This window comes from Bradysia coprophila, unplaced genomic scaffold, assembly GCF_014529535.1.
Source record: "Bradysia coprophila strain Holo2 unplaced genomic scaffold, BU_Bcop_v1 contig_193, whole genome shotgun sequence".
Classification (NCBI taxonomy): domain Eukaryota; kingdom Metazoa; phylum Arthropoda; class Insecta; order Diptera; family Sciaridae; genus Bradysia; species Bradysia coprophila.
In genome coordinates, this window is record NW_023503456.1 from 2,186,784 (window position 1) to 2,208,756 (window position 21,973).

Genomic DNA, 21,973 nt, shown 5'->3' on the forward strand with positions numbered 1-21,973 from the left:
TCATATTGCAATGACGATACGAACGAATCCATTCGAAATCAATCTAGTTACACATCAAATATAAAAGTGTGTGCGTATGTTTTCATATAAATGTATTCGTGGTCATTTTTGTGGTCGACCACAAAATGGTTCTCTGTGGTCGACCATAAAAAAGACCACAAATGACCACAAACTTTAAGATGAAATATCAGCTGAAATATTAGACCGATCACAACTAAACCGGATAGGATCAAAAGTACTCACACCTCTTCACCAGTCTTCCCCATAAAACCATTAAAAATTATTCGTTTTATGTATATTTGAGCTATTTAAAAAGCGTCCTTTCGGTGGTATAAACCACCGAAAGGTCACTTTTTATAAAGTTCGTACATAATTAAAACGAATAATTTTTAATGGTTTTATGGGGAAGACCGGGGAAGAGGTGTGAGCACTTTCGATCTTTCCCGGTTTGGTTGTGATCGGTCCAATATTTCAGCTGATATTTCATCTTAAAGTTTGTGGTCATTTGTGGTCTTTTTTGTGGTCGACCACACATGACCGACCACGAAACCGTCCACTACTACATTTACATGAGCGCACACTTTTAATTATAAGTGTGTGTTTGATTGTGTAACTAGATTGATTTCGAATGGATTCATTCACATCGGCATAGCAATGTAGAGAGTGTATTTGTGATGATGAAGTAGTAGCATAATGTGTGTGTCATTTTATTGTAATTTTCAAAATGACGAATTGCTGTTAACAGCTCGCGGTTTACTCAAAAATTTGTTGCATCGAATTTTCATGCAATATTTACAATTTTTTTCCTATCGTAACTGCAGTAATTTTGAACTTTTGTAAGAGATTTAGTTTCTTCGGAGGTTTTTATAAAAAACGAAATTTTGAGTAGAATTTAGAATTATGAAAATAAAAATGTAGAATTGATTGTTTCAATTGTATCGAAAGTTGTACATTATCTTGGGAAGATGAATCAAATTGGGTTCTTTAATGAATTCACGCCGTAAGTGTGCCTAAAATTTGAATTTTAAGTGAACGATTCGATGAAAAAGTGAACCGAAAAATACTTTCAAGGCTTCATTATATGAAAATGACGCTACGTTGGAAAGACCTCCGCACTTTGCATTTTGAATTTCGACCGCACTTACGGCGTGAATTACTACGACTAATTATACAAAATTGGTTAAAAAATTCGTTATGTGAGCCGATTCCCGCAGCATCCTGGGAAAATGAAGGATTTTGACTAATTCATGTAAGTTGTATCGAAAGTGAGGTTGAACCGATACCGCCCATTTTCGAACTTGACCTGAGGATTTCAATACTTCGTCGATTAAAAAAACGTTTTTGAAAATCGGTTGAGATTTACCGTGGATTTACATAGCAACGTAAAAGTGACAGATGCAATGTTTTTTAAATACTGCAACCCGAAATTTCATTCATAAAATTAAAATTATGAATGAAATTTCGAGTTGCCGTATGAGAAAATTTTTGCATCTGTCACTTTTACGTTGCTATGTAAATCCACAGTTACTCAAGTTATCGTGTTAACAAAGGGCAAAAAATTTTAATATTTAACGTTTTTTCATCACATTTCCATACATTTTTAATCATAGTGAACGTGTTATGTACATACGGTGTATTTGTTTTCGTAAAACCCATGACTTACAGTCAAGGGAATTATAAATTAATTGAAATTAATATTGAAATCAAATTGTTCTTTTAAATAATTTGTAAAACAATTCAGAAATAACTTTTGACATCAACACCAAACAAAATATTATTGTAAGTCTTACATGTACACCATCCTACGTCTTAAACGTAAATCATGCCACGGCTTAAACGTACATTTCGACGATGAGACCAATGGTTGAGTTATCCGTACATTTCTCGTCTTAGATGTACAGAATTACGTCTATTACGTAGAAAGTACGTCTAAAATATAGATTTTGTACGGCTTGAACGTACATCTGAAATTTCATTTTTTTGCGTGTGAAAGTGACATTCGCGTTACAATTCAGTAAGTGACAAACACGCTGACGCTGCTATGTATACATACAGTAATTACTGAAATTACCTGAATTTTTCCTGAAAAAAAATGTATTGGTTCGAAATGCATTCAAAACTGCTTTTGCTCAAAACAAACGAGGCATTGAAAACGTGTTTTGGTCCTAGTTTTCATTGACAGATGCAGCAATCGCGATTTTGAATTGAAAAAGTTCTAACTTCATTTGACAGTTTCGAAAATTTCGCCTTGAAAAACAAGACCAAAACACGTTTTCAATGCCTCGTTTGTTTTGAGCATTTCCTAAGTAGGCATTCAGAATGCATTTCAAACTCATTTCAAAACATTCTTTTCACAATAATGAATAGAAATGACAACAAATCTATTCGAACCGATAGGTTTTTTTTGTCATTTCATATTTTTTGTGGGGAAGGCCTGGTTTATACATCTAGGCAAAATAAAAATTTGACAGAAAATGTATAGACTGTTATGATCAGAGCGAGAAAACCGAAGACTAGTTATTATAACTTGCCTTGGGTACTTGTCAAAGTATTTGCTTCTCTTTTAACGTGGTACGTTGAGAGCGAGAGGACAGAAGACCAGTTTATTTTAACTTGCCTCGGGGTACTTGTCAAAATATCTTCTTCTCTTTCATCATAACACTCTATGGCCAAACTGTCAATTTTTCCGTTCACAAGAAAACAATGACAATGCGTCCATATAATTGCTAAATGTTTCTCATATGCAAAATGAGCACCAGCTGAATATCACTAGCTGGTGTACAAACAAAAACACTTTGTATTGTATTCAATTCAAAGACAACCTACACACAGTGCATTTCTATGTTACAGGGCTTATTATTGGGAATTTCAGTTCTCAAAATTCTAAAAATTCTTAAAAAATTCTAAAATTTCTCAAAATTCTTAAAAATTCTTAAAAATTCTTAAAAAATTCTTTAAAAAAATGCAAAAATATTTTGCATTTAATATGAAAGTCAGGGTTTTATGACAGAAAATAACCTTAATGTACGTAACGCTAAGTTCAATATGATATTTTGAAAATGTTCTACATTGGCATAAAACGTTAAATACAGAAAACGTCCGTACACTTGCTTCCGCGATAACTCAAGTAATTCTTTACCGATTTTCAAAATTTTGGTTTTAATCGATGGAGAATGAAAATCATGACGTTAAGTTCGTAGATGGGCAATATTGAAGTAGTGAGATGGGAGTAATTCTATACACAACTTTTTTCTTTTTATTGCCACGAAATTTTTTTTTGGTTGGTTGAGTACAGTGAACGACATCTCAAATGTCTCACTGTCATTTTTTTCAGAGAATGTCATTGTGAATTTGCAATGACACAATAAAATTCTCAGAAAAATTTGACAGTGAGACATTTGAGACTGTAGTTATTATGCTCTAGAAATTGAGTTTACATAAAATACACATGAAATCACTGAAAGACGAAATTTAATTATATGATACGAATTGCTGTCCATATTGTTTATAGAGATAAGGGTTTAGGTAGTCTGTGGTTTGGAGGTACATGGGTCTTATAAAACTTCATTCGGTCGTAGTTCAGAAAAGTGAGTTTTGAAAGTAAGTTTAAGTATGGATTTACATGACATTAAATATTTTCTGGTGGTTCCGACTAGTGGGTAGTGAAGTTCGAAGATTGGATTTTTATTGGACTAGTAATCTGGAATCTAAGACAATTTTTGCGTGAAATTATATTCTTAAAAATTTTTTTCACATGCTTATAAACTTATGAAAGGGAACATTTGAACTAATGTAAATACTGCGACCAGAGCGAAGCGAGGGCAGTAATTCACCGAGGTAGGTAAGAAATATGCCACCTTTCCAGTGCTTTTTAGTAGACTCATATTTATTGGGTGTAAAACATCGCTTGCTGAACCTTCAACTCAGAGCTCTCTTTGTTTATTTAGAAAATTAAATTAATTTTGAGTTTTCTAAACGGCCAGTGAGAGTAAAAGAGATACACAATCAATGATGTGGCAAATAGACCATTATTGTATCGTTTTTTCATCTGAATATAATTTTGTGTTCTTAAAAACACAAGCTTATTCAAAAATGGTAAGAAAACTGGGAAATTGGAAAACTTAGTCATACAAGCGAGGGGGGCTTCAAACTCAAAATAACTTTCTTCACATTAATTAATGGTTTTTTGTCGCTTTGACAATCAGAGGCGACTTCATCAGTCGAAATCGTATCAGACACAACTTCATGCGATAAAATTGAATTTTGAATTGTTCGATTTTATAATCGTAATTGAAATCTAAAAATTGACTTAGATACGTAAATTTGCATGAACTTATCTTTTTACAGCAAAAATCAACCAAATTCTTAAAAAATTCCTAAAAATTCCTAAAAATTCTTAAAAATTCTTAAAAATTCCTTAAATTCTTACAAATTCTTGAAAAATTCTTAAAAAATTTCCAATAATAAGCCCTGACGTTAACGTCATCTACGCGTTTCATTCATACGTGGTAAATGTTAAGAATGTGTTTTGATTGTTTATCATACAATAAGTGTGTGTTAGCAGATCCAGCTGGTGATATTCAGCTGGTGCTCATTCTGCACATGAAAAATATTTACGGGCTGTACATTTGTTGTCACAATTTTATTTTCGCTCGATTTTCTTTGACTGATTCATTTCAATATAGAAAATTTAGCAGCAAATGCAAGTTTGACATTTTATGACAATGCGAAAAGAGCTGTAAACAAAAAAAAAATCGAGAACTTTACATTGCTACCGAAATCAGCAGTGTGAAACGTTCAGGAACGTTTTGCGTTGTGAACTATTCGAAAAACTTGAGCTGCCAATTCAAGAAACCCATTAGTAGAATCTGAACGATAATAATGCCATTGTTCGTTTCGGCATCATTTCTGAACAACTTTACAACTTTATTTCCATCGTTTTGGCTATGTGCGGTCTGTATTCCTATGTTTTTTGTTGCGACGGACGGGATTAACTTTACACTATCATGGGAATGTTATCTGCGTTTATGCAAACTTTTGCAAAAACAGCAATTTAAATTAAAGTAAAATACCACATCATCCAACCCACCCACCCAGTCTATATAGAGAGAGAGAGAGATGCGAAGACTCGAATTCCACACCAGAGACACACTCACACAATATTCAAATTAATCTTTACCGCCGTTGCAACGCTTCATTAATCAACGTAATGGAATTTCCTACAAAACATTATCTATTTAAACGAAATGCGATGGCATGCCGCTACTCACACACACACACACACAGCGAAAGGACCGAAAAAAACGATGGAATTTTTGTTTGAATATTATATAGATCGGGGCTTTTGGATGGAAACTATACGAAAATTCTCCCACACGAACACAGCCAGACATTCTCTCGTCCTTTGTTTGTTGTGTGTTGCTAATGGAAATGCCTGAATACAGGAATTAATGTCAGATTATGTTCTTTCAGTTTATCATCCATTAACATTGCAATAGACCGCATTTAATGGGCTACAATACTATGTGCGGGGGTGAACAATTTCGGACATAGGCTTTTCTACTCACACATGTTGTCGGGTGAGGTGGCAGAATTAATGTCATCAAAATTTGATATCTTTTTCTTATCATATCACCCAAATCACATTAGATGACGAATACACGTCTTACCGCCTTGTAATCGTATGTGATCGGTTTATGCACAACAGTGGTCACCAAATGGTATGGATGAGCTTTCCCATCATAAATACTATTTGTCCTTACATATGTAGCGACGCGAGGCTGTACACGTTTCCAATTTCTTTTGTTATAAACGTCAAGTTTGACAGAATAACAAAAGAAATTCGATGCGTACGTGCAGGGCCAGTAAGCTTAGCAGTGCATTTAACGTTAAGTCGTTGAAGAGAAGAATTAGGGCGCGTACAGCAATTGTGGTGAAAACTGTCAAAGTTTCATCTCTTTAAGTGTCCACTCCACTCAACAAAAATTACTCCATGAGAGAGCCGTGAGAGAGCAAGCTGTTAAATAAACAAAGAAAAATTTTAAAAAATTCAATTTTGTCTCTCACACGGAGTACTTTTTTGGTAAGAGGAAACTAAGCATTATCCTTCCCATGACTGCGACTGCGATATGGGCAGCCTTGTTAAAACTGTCAAAAATTCGCTAGTGAATGTTGACGAATAATTGCTATACTTGCTCACACATTGGTTGAACAAATGATAAATATTCACGAAACTGATCGAAAGCAGTAACGTTAGATGACCAACCAACGGCGTTAGAAAAGAAAGTTGATGTTAAGTAAACTAGATATTGGTTAAATTGACAGTTATTGATCACATGATCTGTTTGAACGATGCGTTATTGGTCTGAGGTCAAATATTGTATTTGTAACGTCCTATGATGGAAAGGTTGGAGGTCAGTCAAGAGTGACACTTACAAGAAAATATAAGGCAAGAGGCTTAGAAAAAGAGTATAATGACGCCTCAGCACGGCTGCGAATTTTTGAAAAGGGATTAGCAAGGCTTTTCAGTTCATTGTTTTGCCATTTTTCCTAAAACTGAAGCTGAAATTCGGTTATGCCTTTAGCTACAATGTTTACTAGTCTACTTCGCACCGATTTTATTACACCTCATTTTATTGCCCGTGCGAAAAGTTCATTTATATATTTCACTGAACGCCCCATCAAATTATCGTATCACCTCCATGGAAACGCATATGTTGAAGAATTTTATGGGACCACACTTTTAACAACTTTTATAGCTCAATGTGGAAAATGTAGCTCATATAAAACTGTACGTGTGTACCTATGGCCGTGAGGTAGCGAGAAAAGGAAACGTTTTGTTGTTTTATTAAGGACGAACGTTAAGATCCCACATCCCACAAACTTTGGCATGCAATTTGTCTCGAATATTTTCAGTTTTCAGTTGCATCAGCTATTACTTTGGGGAGATCTATTTTTCCTTCAGAGTCAACATTGGAATAGTCTCTTACATGTCGTCATTTCTTATTTTAACCTGTTGGCAGGCCCGTAGCTAGGGATTTTCAAAATTTGGCATTTTTTTAAATTTTCTCATACAAAATATTTTTTACGGCTTTTGCCCCCCAAGAGCTCGACGGCTGGCTACGGGCCTGCCTGTTGATTGTCATTCCGAATAGAATAATCAACCGTTCCTTCAAGAAAGTAGTAGATTACTGAAATGATTCATTGGCGAATAAAGCTTCACCATCTCGTCGTCGGAATTCGAGTGAATATAACTGGCTGTTATAAAGGCCGAAGGAGTCTCAACTTCACACGAAATTGCGGCATATTTGACCTTACGATCTGTCTACCACCTACGAGCCTACCATCTGGTAGCAAAACTCTGGCTGTAATTTCAAAGGGAAATTTTATGGATCATTTTACCATCCCATTTTTTCATCATCTTTTTTTTGTTGCTGGTGTATTAGTAAATTAGATTTCCTGGGAAAACTTCGATTTTGTGTCTTTTCTCTAAAGCAAATATTCGAAATGTCTTACGAAAAACGAGTGTTAAAAAGGCAGAAATGGACTGACTGTAAATCTTGTTCTGAAGAACCCTCATCAAAAATTCAAAAACGTTAAAAAAATCAACAAAATAAATTAAGAGGCTCATAAATCTACCCAATTATTATTAGATGTATGTGTACATACACTAGGGTGGGTCAATTTTGTATGCAGATTTAAAACTTCAGTGCTCCTCGCTTTTTCGATTACTTTTCGGATTCTCTGTCATTTTTGAAGCCAGTGACACTTAGGCATTTTGAGTAATTGTAGCCGTGACTAAGTGCCGTTTGCTTCGAAAACGGTTTATTTTCCCATTCTAATATTGATCAAATTGACAGCTGGCATACCATAATTTTGAGTGCTATGTCTGAATTCACAGTCATCCGTTTTCATTCCGTTTTGCTTCCGTGTGCATGACATAGAGCCTATTGTTTGAAATGACAACAGTCACGTACACGGAGGCAAAACGGATGACTGTGAGGCCAACTTAACTAAACACAGCCAACTTCACGGAACGTGTCAATTTTTGATTTCTTTGTTAAGAAAATTGCTGAATTGTTCCAAAAAATGCTCAAATTTGATATTGAATTTCTCAGGAATTTAAAAACTATTCCGCCTTTGTAAGCACCTTTAATTAGTTAGCACACAAAATAGTTAAAGTGAACTAGGTACTGTCATTAGTTTCGCCAACGAAGGACGACGAACGACGAAGGAAAGATAGCCGAAGCAATGAAGATATCACGCGTGGTACCAGTCTACAAAAGGAAAGGTTGGAAAACCGATATTAAGAATTACAGAGTCGTCGCAATTCAACCAATCACATTGAAAAATAAACTCAGTGAAGTCGTTCAACCTAATTTATCCGAAGCGCAACATGGATTCAGGAGTAAACGATCGGTCGTCACGAATTTATTGATTCTATCGATATTGGCATATGATGCGTTTGAAGACCGTTGTCAGTTGGATTTAGTATACGGAGATTTCAAGGTGGCATTCGATTCAGTTTGGATTCGAAGGTTGATGTTGAAGTTTGCAAAGTTTGACATCGGCAAAAAATCAGCGAAATGGTTGTGTCAATATTTTAAGGGACGTTCAAATTACGTACAGATTGGAGATGACAAATCTAGAATTTATGAGTCTCCATCGGGAGTGCCACACGGAAGTTCGCTTGGTCCGTCGGCGTTTACTGTATTCATTAATGATATTGTGGACGTTATCATACATTTAAGGCCGTTGATGTTTGCGGACGATATCAAATTAGCTGAAGTTATCCGACGTGAAAGTGATGCAGTTCGGATGCAAATCGATGTCGACAATGTGCTGAAATGGTGTGATGAAAACCGTTTATACTTCAACCCCGAAAAGTGCTACGTTTTCAGCATTTATCGAGACAATACATCTTTCATTGACACAAAGTATACAATGGACGAACATGTCTTGGAGAGAAGAGACGAAAGTCAAGATCTTGGAATGTTGATCGATAGATGGTTTCATTTGGGTCAACACTGTGAGCTGACAGCAAGAAAGTGCAGCCAAATTGTTGGATGCATAAAACACTGCTCAAATGGCAACTTTACTTCAATCGACACACAACGAACATTGTATTTGGCATACGTCAGATCGAGATTGGAATATGCATCGGTAATCTGGAACCCGTCATCGGAAGTCTACAAGGACGACATCGAATCGATTCAAAAGCAGTTTGTCATCTATCTGCTAGATAGTCGCAGAAATGCTACTTCGTTCCGATTGGCACCATACGAGGAACGAAGCCAACAGGTTGGGCTTCAAAATCTTGAGTTGAGGAGAAAATTGGCGGACATAATGATGTCATACGACATATTCAAAGGCAACATTAAAGACAGTTTGATCTCGTCAAAGTTTGTGTACAGTGAGAAGTAATATGATCTGAGACGTTCGACCTTGAAATTGTTAAAAGAACCGAGGTACGGTACGAACTATCTTTCGAATCAACCAGTTGCACGTTTGATAACGAGTTTTGGTCCTAGTTTTCGATATAGAAACTTCTAACTTTATTAATCGTTTTCCATCAAGCCTGAAAAATGTTTGACAGATGGCTAATACGTTTATGTCAACATTTTTCAATCATTTTGAATGATTTTGAGTGTCTGAGTGTCTGTCGACCGAGCAACATGCATTTCTCCGTCTGCTGCCGATTATAATTTTTCAAGCTTGTTTTTCCGATTTAATTTACGGCTAATTTAGCGTGGTTAAATAAATCGTACAACTTGAAACATTTTTGGTAGTTGTGATGAGAATTGTCTTCAATAAAGTTTTTCGTAAATATCACTCCAGTCAATGTGTAAAAAAACCACGTTAATTGCTTCGTGTGTAAATTCATTTCAGTGTACAGTTATACTCGCTTTTGTTTGGCACCTATTGTGTTTCTATTTTGCTCGGTTTTTGTGTGAATTATTTTTGTCCGATATTCATACGGAGCCTTGGCATTTATAGGAATTAAAGACCAAGAATCGAAGCTTTGAGGAAGTAAAGACGACTAGAATTAAAGATTTTCCAGATCATTAGTAAACATCCAACATTTTCGCGCCATCAAATAACAATGTCACGATTGCTGCATGTGAATGTCACATAGGTGAGAGCACATCCACTTCTTACATAAATCGAATGATTTATTCAGTTATGTGGTTCTGCATATGCGCCTCATATTTGCACATTTTCGATTTTCTGTGAACGAATTATTGTATATTTGTTGGATTGAAATAGTTTGGTGCTACGTTAACTAATTTCGATCTAGGCTTAAAATTTTTAATCGTTGGAAACGCTTAAACAAGGCAAAGAGATTGTTTTGTGTAAAGGTTTTATGTTTTGTGTGAGTTCGTGTTTCCACTACTCTCGTTTTATCAAACGACGCCATGTGGCTATACACGCAACCCTTTATTACACGCAAAAACCGTCTCTTCTGTGAATTCTCGAAATTATCAGTATTCACAAACGGATGGAACAAAGGAAATCGGTACAACGTCCAAAGAGACATCGAGCAATACGCCTCTGACCACATAGAAAATTGTTGTGGTAAAAATGTTGCATCGCGCCAATCGGACGCAAATATTGATAAAGAAACCAGGTTGCTACAGCGCAATATTAATCATGGCGGTTCGGTTAAGAACAAATCGAACGAATCCCACATAAATAGTCCTACTAATAGACAACCGAACGAGTTGGCCAAACTACACGGAGGGGCACATCGTAAAACGCCGGAAGGAAAATCCAGTCCTAGCTTATTGAAGCGAAGAACTGGGTTTATAGACCGCCACCTCCAACCACCCTTTGCTGAAGGTGTGGAAGGCACCCCTAGAAGTACTGGCTCACCAGAAATGGAGGGTCCGAACCGATAGGGTTTGTAAAAGCCAGTTTGAGTGATGGACGTCCGAAACCCCAACCCAATAGAAAGGACGGCTGGAACCGAGATACCAAAGCGGCTGTTTTCGGAATGCCAGCAATTCGGGCGGTTCTAGTTTCTTCTTCTTCTTCTTCTTCTTCCTTTTCTCAACACCGTAAGGCGCATCACGAGGATTCGACAAAGAAGTTGGCTGGACACAATGAGTTTTGACATTTTGAGATTGTTGTATTTTTCTACACATGACATTTGTATTTTTTTTTTCTTTTTATTTTGTTAATAAACAAAGGAATGAGGGGGACCGTGGTACAAAGGATCTGTATCCAGGTGCCAGTCAGGCTTTCCGAGCCTGACCCCACTCATTTCTTCTTATCTATCTATCTAATATGATCTGAGACGTTCGACCTTGAAATTGTTAAAAGAACCGAGGTACGGTACGAACTATCTTTCGAATCAACCAGTTGCACGTTTGATAACGAGTTTTGGTCCTAGTTTTCGATATAGAAACTTCTAACTTTATTAATCGTTTTCCATCAAGCCTGAAAAATGTTTGACAGATGGCTAATACGTTTATGTCAACATTTTTCAATCATTTTGAATGATGCAGACGTAAAAAATGCTTTAAAAAAATTGATTCATTCATAATGTTGACATAAAATGTATGAGCCATCTGTCAAAAATATTTCATGCTTGATGTAAACCTGATGTAAATGATTTTTCAGGCATGTTTCATGCAATCTGCGCGGTCTCACGAACTGAGTACCAGCCAAGAATTTCTCCTAATACTCTACTTAATTGAAATGAAAAATTGGCGCACAGGTGTGACCTGAACCCACAATTTTCATCTTATAGAACTCATTTTTGTAGCAGTAAATAATCCAACGGCACACACTTTTCATGGCATAAGCATCTAATTCTAAGATGATTATTTTTAAATTTTCATACAGAATTGACCCACCCTAACATGCACAGCAGCTTTGTATTGCTTATAAATCTCATTTATTTTTATGTGTTTTTTTTTCTCTGCTTTACTTAGATTCAATAAAATTCAATAAACATTTCATGCCTTCCATGCGAGCTCTCTATTTCGGTGATCGATGGAACGAAGAGAAACAAAAATTCAAAAGAAAATCGCGCAACCCTCATCGATAAAAAAAGGAACCACAGCAGCACGCGTATACTATGCAGTCTATACATGAGATAATATATAAAATATCTCGCGCTCAAAATAAAAAATGAAAAAAATAATCGAAACCTCGCCTTGGAAATACAGACTTTCTTGTTATCGCTGTAATAATTTATATTTTAATGGCATTTTACCAAAGCAGAAAATGTGCTTTCCTTCCAGGCAGAGTCGCTATGAACAGCATTAAACGACTGTTCATAAAATGTTTTTTTTTTTTAGAAAAGTGTGCACTTCCCTGATGTCAAATCAATACACATACAGCAGAAAGTATCTCGTTAAAGTATCATAAATGTAAAATATGTATCCAATATCGTGGTGTTTCTTATACTGTTGATGATGATTGGTTATCAAGCAAAGTCAGAATGTTAGTCAAGCAAATGCTATGCGATCTAGCTTCGAAGCACTAACGTAGAAAGACTTTGAAGTCTACTTTAATCATAGTAGGCTCTGAGTTTCGTTCAAACAGGAGCAAGGACTATTTTTGGGCAAATGCTTTCCCATTATTTATCAATTTTTACCTAAATTTACCGGCTTTTCCTCAAATTTTTTTTAGAAAAATGTTTATGGAAAAATAGGGAAAATGTTTACCAAAAATAGCGCTTGTCAGCAAAATGTATGTTTTCTTTGGGTGAGTTAAATAGACTACAAATTTGACAACTCACATTTCATGCTTGTGGCTATAGGGCTATGATACGACTAATTTCTAAAGCTGAATAAGTGACAGATGCCTGTTTAGAATTTTATCAAAGTGGACATCGGCGTGGGGTAATTTGGCACACCATACAAATTGCGACAAAATACTCCACGTTCACTGTACGGCCGAGTAGCCAGATAAGAGCTCACTCCAAGAGACCTAGCTCACGCTCCGGTGAACATAATTTCAAAAACTTTTTTTCCCTGATTGGTACGGTCAATACCTATCTAATAAAGCCAAATCCATCAAAATCCGTTCAAATTCGGCCAACCTACAATCAAAAACTGCTTGCCGCCCTGTGCCTGTTTCACACCAAGGGGTCTAACTCACGAGTCGGTCATCCGATTTCCATAAACTTTTTTTTGTCGATCGGTATTGTAAATACCTTTTATTTGACGTATCACTTACAAGTTTAACGTTTAAATGTCCGGAGATATCTTCGAAAAACCGTAAAGCACTTATTGGGCCACAGCTCGGGAGGGGTCGATCCAAAATCACTCATCTTCGAACTTAGCCTGTCTTTTGACATTATTAAACGGAAAAAAAAGAATTTTCAAAATCGGATGTGTTTTACTCAAGTTATCGTGCAGACAGACAGACGGACGGGCAGACGGACATTTTTTTTCTTGCTGATTTGGCATCTCTGGACAACCACAATAGGTTTCCCCTTACTCAGGGAGTCCAATTCGACGTGTTACAAACGTATGCGTAAACCTATAAGACCCCAGTACTTCGTACGGGTCTAAAAAATTTCATGTGGAAAATGTTAGAATTTTCATTCCATGTTCCATGTTTAAATTTAACAATTTTCTATCCTACGCGCAAAAGTCCATGATAAAGCGACGAACCAGTTTTCAGATCAGTTATGTGATGCGACGTCAATAAACACTCTCACACTTTCTATAATATCCTGCACTTTCGTAAACGTAATTATTTTTGGGAACTATTTTCCAATCTCCAATCTAGTTTTACAACACCGCCAAAGACTGTCCCAAGCCAGTTTGAAAAAGAGTGGAGGGAATGAAGTTTAACGAGGACGTAGCAGTAAATAAGATAGGATTAGATAGATCAATCTTAAGGTTGAATGAATCGTGAGCTGGAAGCCAAAAGAATTGGGGTTAAGGGACCAACGTTGAGGTGCAACAACACGATCAGGAAGCCAAAGGATAGAACGATCCCAGAATTCTTATTAGCTACTAGGTTAAGCTTTTAAAGGACGAATAACCTTTTGCTCAGATAGGTTCAAAAGAATGGGCAAAGCTTTATGGAAAAGAATGTTCAAAAAGAGTAACACTACCCCGTCGGGCACTGTGCACTTTGATAGGCACGGTGGTCCCGGAACGTGCAGAAATGTGCGGGTCAGAGCTCGAGGATTACCGGGGGCGAGCAAAGTAAAGCTTTCATACTCACCAACCCGCAGTAGCAAGCGTGGTGTTTTAATGCTAAAAACCTTCAAACGAAGCCATAAAGAATTATACATTGCCACATATAATGCCAGAACATTGTCGTCAAGACAAAAAATGCAAGAAATGGAAGAAGAGCTAGAAAAGATAAAATGGGATGTTGTGGGAGTGAGCGAAGTGAGAAAACCTGGAGAGGAATGCCTGAAATTACAATCAGGGCATACATTCTTCTACCGAGGAAGTGACAGTCAGATGCTGATGCACGGTGTCGGATTGTTCATAAACAAGCGGTGGTCGGATCGCATAATTCACACGAAAAGCATATCCGATCGAGTGATATACGTAAGCCTGAAGATAAATAACAGATACAGTGTCAAATTAATTCAGGTTTACGCACCCACGTCCACTCATGATGACGAAGAAGTAGAAAGATTCTATGAAGATGTCGAGAAAGCTCTGGACGAAAACCCTTCACATTACCAATATCTAATCGGTGATTTCAATGCGAAGCTGGGAAAACGAGAAGAAGACTCCGAAGTTTCTGTTGGTAGTTTTAGCAACGACCAAAGAAATGAGCGTGGAAATACTTTACTCAACTTCTTACAGCAACACAATTTGTACGCAATGAATTCATTTTTTGCCGGAAAGCCTCAACGGAAATGGACTTGGGCTAGTGCAGATGGTGTAACGAAAAATGAGATCGATTACATCATAACTGGCTGTAAGTCAACCGTTAAGAACGTTACTGTCCTAAACAATTTTTCAACCGGTAGTGATCACCGAATGGTTCGTGCAAGAGTCACGTTAAATACCAGATTTCAAAGATCACAACTAGTTCAGAAAAGTGAAAAGATTGACGTACAACGGCTTTACACACAAAATGAAGAATTTGCTACGAAAATGACTGCCGAATTAGATAACGTCAACAATCAATATGAAACATTGGACGAATTGAATACCAAAATCGTCGATACAATAATGGGTTTCATGAAATCCAAATGCAAATCCGTCCAAGGGAAAGAATCAAAACTCAGCAGAGAAACATTAGACCTGATCGCAAGCAGAGCAGAGTTGGTAAAAAACGGAGGACGAGATTCGGTGGAATACCGGAACTTGTCTAAAAGTATCAACAAAGCAAGGAGATCAGATGAAAGAAAATATAATGTCCAATTGGCTCAAGACATAATTGAAGCTAACTGCAATATGAAAGTCCTACGGAGAAAAATGACAAACGCCAAAAAAGAAATCTTCAAATTACGAGACAAAACAGGAACGATCCAAACGGATCGAAATGCGATATTAAACATTGCAACAGAATTTTATGAGAATTTGTTTTCTTCAGCAAGACAGAGCCCAACGGAAGAAACCGAAGATAGACCAATAATAAGAAACGTGGGATCGGAGGATATGCCCGACATAACTGTGGATGAAGTCAAAGCTGCAGTAGCCGAGATGAAAAACAAAAAGTCTCCCGGAGAAGATGGTGTTCCAGTGGAAGCCATTAAACTGGGTGGAGACTCCTTGTTAAAGGCAATCACGGCTTTGTTTAATCAATGTCTCCAATGGGAAGAAGTACCAGAAGCCTGGGAAAATGCGGTAATTACATTGCTGCATAAAAAAGGAGACATAACAAAGCTGGAAAATTACCGACCCATAAGCCTATTGTCAACACTCTACAAGTTGTTTATGAAAATCATTACGAAGAGGAACACTAACAAGTTCGACTTCTACCAACCCGTTGAACAAGCTGCTTTCAGATCTGGTTTCAGCACAAACGACCATTTGCAGGTGATGAGAACGCTTATTGAGAAGTGTCGTGAATACAACATCGACATAGTCTTGCTATTCATAGACTTCGAAAAAGCTTTCGATTCAGTGGAAACATGGTCGATATTGGACGCATTAGACGAATGTAGAGTAGACTCAAGGTACTCCAACACAATTCGATATGTGTACAAAAATGCTACTTCATGTATAAAACTTCATAAGAGCACGGAAAAATTCAGAATTGGCCGAGGTGTAAGGCAGGGTGACACCATTTCACCGAAATTATTCACGGCGATTCTGCAGAGTATTTTTAGGAAGTTAAACTGGAGTAAAATGGGAATAAAGATAAGTGGAGAGTACCTGAGCAATCTCCGCTTCGCTGATGACATTGTACCGATAGCAGCGAATCTAGGTCAGGCTCAGCTTATGCTACAACAGTTAAGTGAAGAGGCAAGCAAGGTTGGCCTCAAGATGAACTTATCGAAAACAAAAGTCATGACCAACATCGGGGACGATAGAGAAATCAAAATTGGTGACACTGTCATTGAACGAGTCGACAGCTATGTATATCTAGGACATAAACTGAAGTTAGGTCTGGACAACCAAACTGCAGAAATAAGACGTAGGATTGGTCTTGCATGGGCAGCGTTCGGAAAACTCAGACTAATTTTCAAAAGCAAAATGAATAATAGTCTGAAACGCAAAGTTTTCGACACTTGTGTCCTTCCAGTGCTCACTTATGGAGCGGAAACGTTAACTTTAACAAAAGCATCCGAAGATAAATTGAGAGTGACACAAAGAGCCATGGAACGGAGTATGCTTGGAATAACACTCAGAGACAGAATGACGAATCAATGGATTAGACAACAAACCAGGGTCGTTGATGTCATGGAAAGAATAGCATCTCTGAAATGGAGCTGGGCGGGACATATTGCAAGAAGGACAGACGAACGTTGGACCAAAAAGATCATGAACTGGCGACCATATAAAAGACGAGCTATAGGTAGACCACCAGAGAGATGGACAAACGGAATTAAGAATATTGCAGGTACAAACTGGCAGCAAATGGCAATGGATCGTACGAAATGGAAAGAAGTTGGAGAGGCCTACATCCAGCAGTGGATAGAAACAGGCTGAAAAAGAAGAAGAAGAAGAAGAAGAATCTAGTTTTACGATGGAAAAGCCGCACTTAATTCATATCGAAGTTTTGTATTCCATTAGCCTTCGGACAAATTTTATTTTTTTTCTCCAATGTAACCCGAGCAAAATTTATAAGAATTTAAACGTATTCCGTAAAACACCTTAAATTATGGCCCTTTTAGCCCCATTGAAACACATTTATATGTAGAATGTAAAAGGCCCCATCGAGTGTGTGCAAATAAATCCTTGCATAATACTGTTTGTATAGAGGAGATTTTTTCTCAATATTATTGTGAGACGAGAAAATCAAGTCGCTCGCATTTAATGTAACACCAACGGGAAAAAATGTTTTTGACGAAGCAAAAAAAAGGTTTTTTGTGAATTGATATACGAGCGTAAAAAAAGCGCTTGTAAGGTAGAGCTTATAGCAATCGAATCGGTAAAATTTGGGATAAACAAATAATAATGATTGGTAATTCGAAAACCTTTTTTTTCTTCGCTCGTCTGTAATACAATATGGCCTTACGTGATATTCAGTGGGGGGAGGAGGATGAAGCCGAACACTACGTAAGATACACTGCGGGGATAATGAAAATAAACTTTAGAATTAGAGCAAACAGATGAGACCGGTTGACTTGTAATTTGTTCGATTTTCTATTGAAGTGGCATTTCTAAGTGGAAGGGCAAATAAGAAACGAAAAAGAAATTTGATAATTTATGCGCTCCCATCCCAAACACTGTCGGAAGGTTCAGTCCAGAAGTACATGGAACAAAATTAGAAAAGATTTGTTTGCAGAGGGACTTCTTTTGCCAACAAAGGCAGTAACGAGAGCAGTAAAAATATACATTGAACAATTCGACATTTGACGATTCGTGCGTGAACGAAGGTCGCTCAGAAAAGATGAACTTAAAGACTTTATGGGAAAAGTCGTAAAACGGCTTCGGAAAATCTTTGTCTTGAAACATTTTTTACGACAGTAGCGTAAATTTACCTTGTTGCGATCCGAGAAATGATAATAGATGGCGTTCCTGCTCCTCACCGGTTAGAATGCGTATGAACAACGCACTCCAAGAACAGACACAAGAATAGAATTTAAATAAAAGATCTCCACTACGCAGTAGTCTCTCATACAAATTCAGTTTTTTTTTTATGTTGGTCTGTTATTGGAGTGAGTTGGTATAACAGAAATGTATGCTTTCCACATATAGTGGACCAGCTTAGGCAAAAAATCGTGCATTTTAGAAAATCGTCATAACGATGATTGTAGGTTGTTCCGTATCGATTCCTGATTCTAAATTGATGTGGGGCCAAGACGGCAGCTCAATGGTTCTCTGGTGAGCGGCCGTTATGTCCCTTTTTTTCTATGATTTTTCATTCGTAAGCAAGGAGAGATATCACTCCACTCCAAAAAGATAAGTTATAGAGAAAAGTCTAAAAAAAAATTTGATGAAATTTATTTTTTGACATTTGAATCCAAAATGGCGGAAAAAATTGGTCAAAGTCGGTCAAAGGAAAATCTCTAAATTGTGGACTTTTTGGATTATAGAACTGGTCAGATCCTAAAATTTAACCATTATCATCTGGATATTCAGGATTATTCCAAGTCATCTTAACAATCCCGTAAGTTCAAACGATATCCTAAGAAACCTCAAAATTCTAGAACTGGGAAGATGGTAGATCATGTTGGATGGAGGAATTTTAAGAACCAAAATACTACCATCTCATTGACAACAGAAGATCAGAAGGAAACCCAGAAAAACTTGACAAATCCTTCAAATTACTCAAATTCTAGAACTGATAGCATGGTATACCATGTAAGGTGTTGGAATTTTAGGAACTAACATAATATAACCTCAACAATCCCAAAAGTCCAGAAGGGAACCCAATAAAACCTCAGATATCCTTCATAATACTTACGTTCTAGAGCTGGGAACATATTGTGCATGTGCAGTGACATAATTTTTGGAACTGACCCACTACCACCTCAATAGTTCAATGAATACTGAAGAGAATCCAAAAAAAACTCAGAGATCCTTCCAAATCCTTAAATTCTAGAACATGTTTCCGTGAAAATATGAAACTCGGTTACACCTTGAGTTACTAAAATTTACAGAAAATACAACTTTAGGTCGATTGTCATGGAAATACGTGTGATTATTTACTCTAAATAAATAACAATTTCGATGTATTTTTACATGAAGAATATGTGGTAACTTCATTGTTACGGACATTTCAATAAATAAAAAACGAAAACATAGCTCTTTAAATTCTCTATAAACCTTTCGAAGAAAATTGTTTGCGAATTTACAGTCTTTCTATCGGTTTCAGCGATTTTCCTTTGAGAAAAAAATATTTTTCGACTTTGACCAAGTTTTTCCGCCATTTCGGATTGAAATGTCAGAAAAAAAAAGACTTTTCTCTATAACTTATCCTTTGGAAGTGGATTCATATCTCTTCTCGCTTACGAATGAAGAATCATAGAAAAAAAGGGGCATAACGGCCGCTCACCAGAGAACCATTGAGCTGCCGCCTTGGCCCCACATCAATTTAAAATCAGGAATCGATACGGAACAACCTACAATCATCGTTATAACGATTTTCTAAGATGCACGATTAAGCCCTTTTTTCAGCCTAAGCAGGTCCACTATTAACGAATGAGTTGCCAGTGCGAGGGTTCGAAACTCAACCGCAGTAGAAAAAAAAACGATTGTCAGACGTGTATATCAAAACATAGCTGATTGAACCGGTTCAAAAATCTGGTGTAGTTCCGTTAGAGCTGTCACACGGCTTACCGGTCAAGACATTGTTGGGAGCCGCCGGTATTCTACTCCTACTAATTTCGTTCCAAGTCCAAGTACACCAGATGTCACTGGGTTAGTCGCACTATTTACCACTGAGCACTGGTAGAATACTTTCGATATGAAAGGACCTCGAAAAAATAAGCCAAATCAGTAAAAATAACGATCCACCGATGCTCCCTTGCGGAGTAGATATGGCCAAAGATAAAACCAAGGTTGTATATGAGGAGGTTACGCCGATCGCTATAAATTCACTGGGACGTAACGCAAAAAAAGAAACATGGAGACTGTCGGTAACTACTGCATTTCAGCACGAAATTTCAACTGAACTTTATGAAAATTACTGCAAAGTTCAATGGATTTTTGCGATAACGACGTTACCTCCTCGTAAAAAACCTTGGATGAAACTAATGTGTTAGGTCGTTTGACTAGTGCCACTTCGCAGTTGTTGAATAAACGATATATGTATTGGAAACCGTCACCCACTCATAACATTCTTCATTCCGAAGTTGATATCATAATACTGCACGCTCGAAGGAAATCCAATCCGTTCTTAGTAAAAAATCATCTTCGTTAAAAAAACGAGCAAATTTTCTCAAATGACAACGTTGGGACATCCAATTTTAGCTCTAATGTCCAATATGTTGTTTTCAATGAATATTGTTACACAAAAAGCCATTTTTAACGGAGATATTCTTTTTCGTTTCGTTTCAGATGATGGGGCCTGTAAATGTGATCGTTAAGGCACAATAAAAAGCACTTACGCCAATTTTTTGTTTGTTTTTCTTTCGTTTCGAAGTCGTTTGCACAGCAGAGAGAAAGAGCGAGCGGAGTAAAATATTACAATCACCACTGGGAAGAATAAATAACGATCAAAACTAAACAGAAAAACCGAAAGGCCGAAACAAAAATTTATCGACAAAACTGTGTGTGTGTAGTCGTTGGTGTATTTTCATTAAATTTTATTTTTTTCCCTCAACAAAAGCATTGAGAGGAAGAAGAAGAAAAAGAATAAAGCGAAACGGCAAAACGGATATTTATATATATCAGATTCAATGTACGACTAAGAATTAAGCACATCGTCCAGATAATACAATATAAAACGGAGAAAAATTTCAGCAAGATAATAAATGCCCGGTCTTCTATTAAATGCAGCCAATATGACGACGGAGAAATTATTGCCAATGGTGGAGGCAACGACAACAGCCATTCCGATATCTAAAACCACAACGACCATAATAACAAACCTTTCAGCTGGATCTCATGGGCAAAATAAACGACCAACAATAATTATATATCCAACGGGTAAGGAAGCATTTTGAAATTGAGTACGCGCGATTTTTGTTTTAGGATTCATTCTGTAGCATTTTTCGTTTTCTTTTTTTTTTCATTTTCTTTTTCAATTATGATCGGAAATTCGTTTTCCGGCAAAGAAAACCTGAGGGTAAAAAAATCATGAACGTAGCGTTAGCGGACTTCGTGACGCTAGTACTCCTTCCTTAAAACACCAACAGAAGTACCAAGGAACATACATATAGGCGAATATAGAAGTTTCTCCATATTTAAGCGAATCAAAATATTATTATTTGCAAACGAATGTCCTCTTCAGTTCGAGTTCAACGAATGCTCATCAAAAACGGTTCACTACACCCGGAGAAACCACAACTTGAAATGGAAGCATCTTCTTCATACATTTTCAACCATTTCACGACATAGAAATCTTTTGAGAAAATAAACAGAAAATATGTCGACAAGAATTTTACCGATGAGATTTTACAAAAAAAAAAATTGCGTCAAAAGTGACAGATGCTGAGGAAACCTCTCATAAGACAATAATCGTCTGTCACTAATGACACAACTTTTTTTTTGTAAAATTTTCATTGTAAAATGTCATCGGTAAAATTCTCGTCGGCATATTTTCTTGTTTAAAATTGATTACGTTCACACGCTGAATGCGTCACCAAAACTAGCGTCACTTTTACCTCTTTTGAGGATTTTGTGGGATTATACTTACTACGATGTTATCCGCACGGCAAACATATTTTATGTTTTGTTCAATTTTAACGAGATATATTTTGTGTACG

The 21,973-nt window shown here is 36.9% G+C and overlaps 1 protein-coding gene across 3 annotated transcripts in view; it reads left to right on the plus strand.

Moving 5' to 3' along the window:
• The window catches only part of LOC119075225, a 126,098-nt gene that overhangs the window by 55,407 nt on the left and 48,718 nt on the right, over window positions 1-21,973 (plus strand). For 2 of the 3 annotated variants that reach the window (XM_037181613.1, XM_037181616.1), the window contains exon 2: window positions 20,604-21,194. In XM_037181613.1, the coding sequence (XP_037037508.1) occupies window positions 21,020-21,194 (175 nt within the window). In that variant the 5' untranslated portion in view covers window positions 20,604-21,019. The remainder of the gene's footprint in view (window positions 1-20,603; window positions 21,195-21,973) is intronic. The other variant, XM_037181614.1, reaches the window with a different exon arrangement.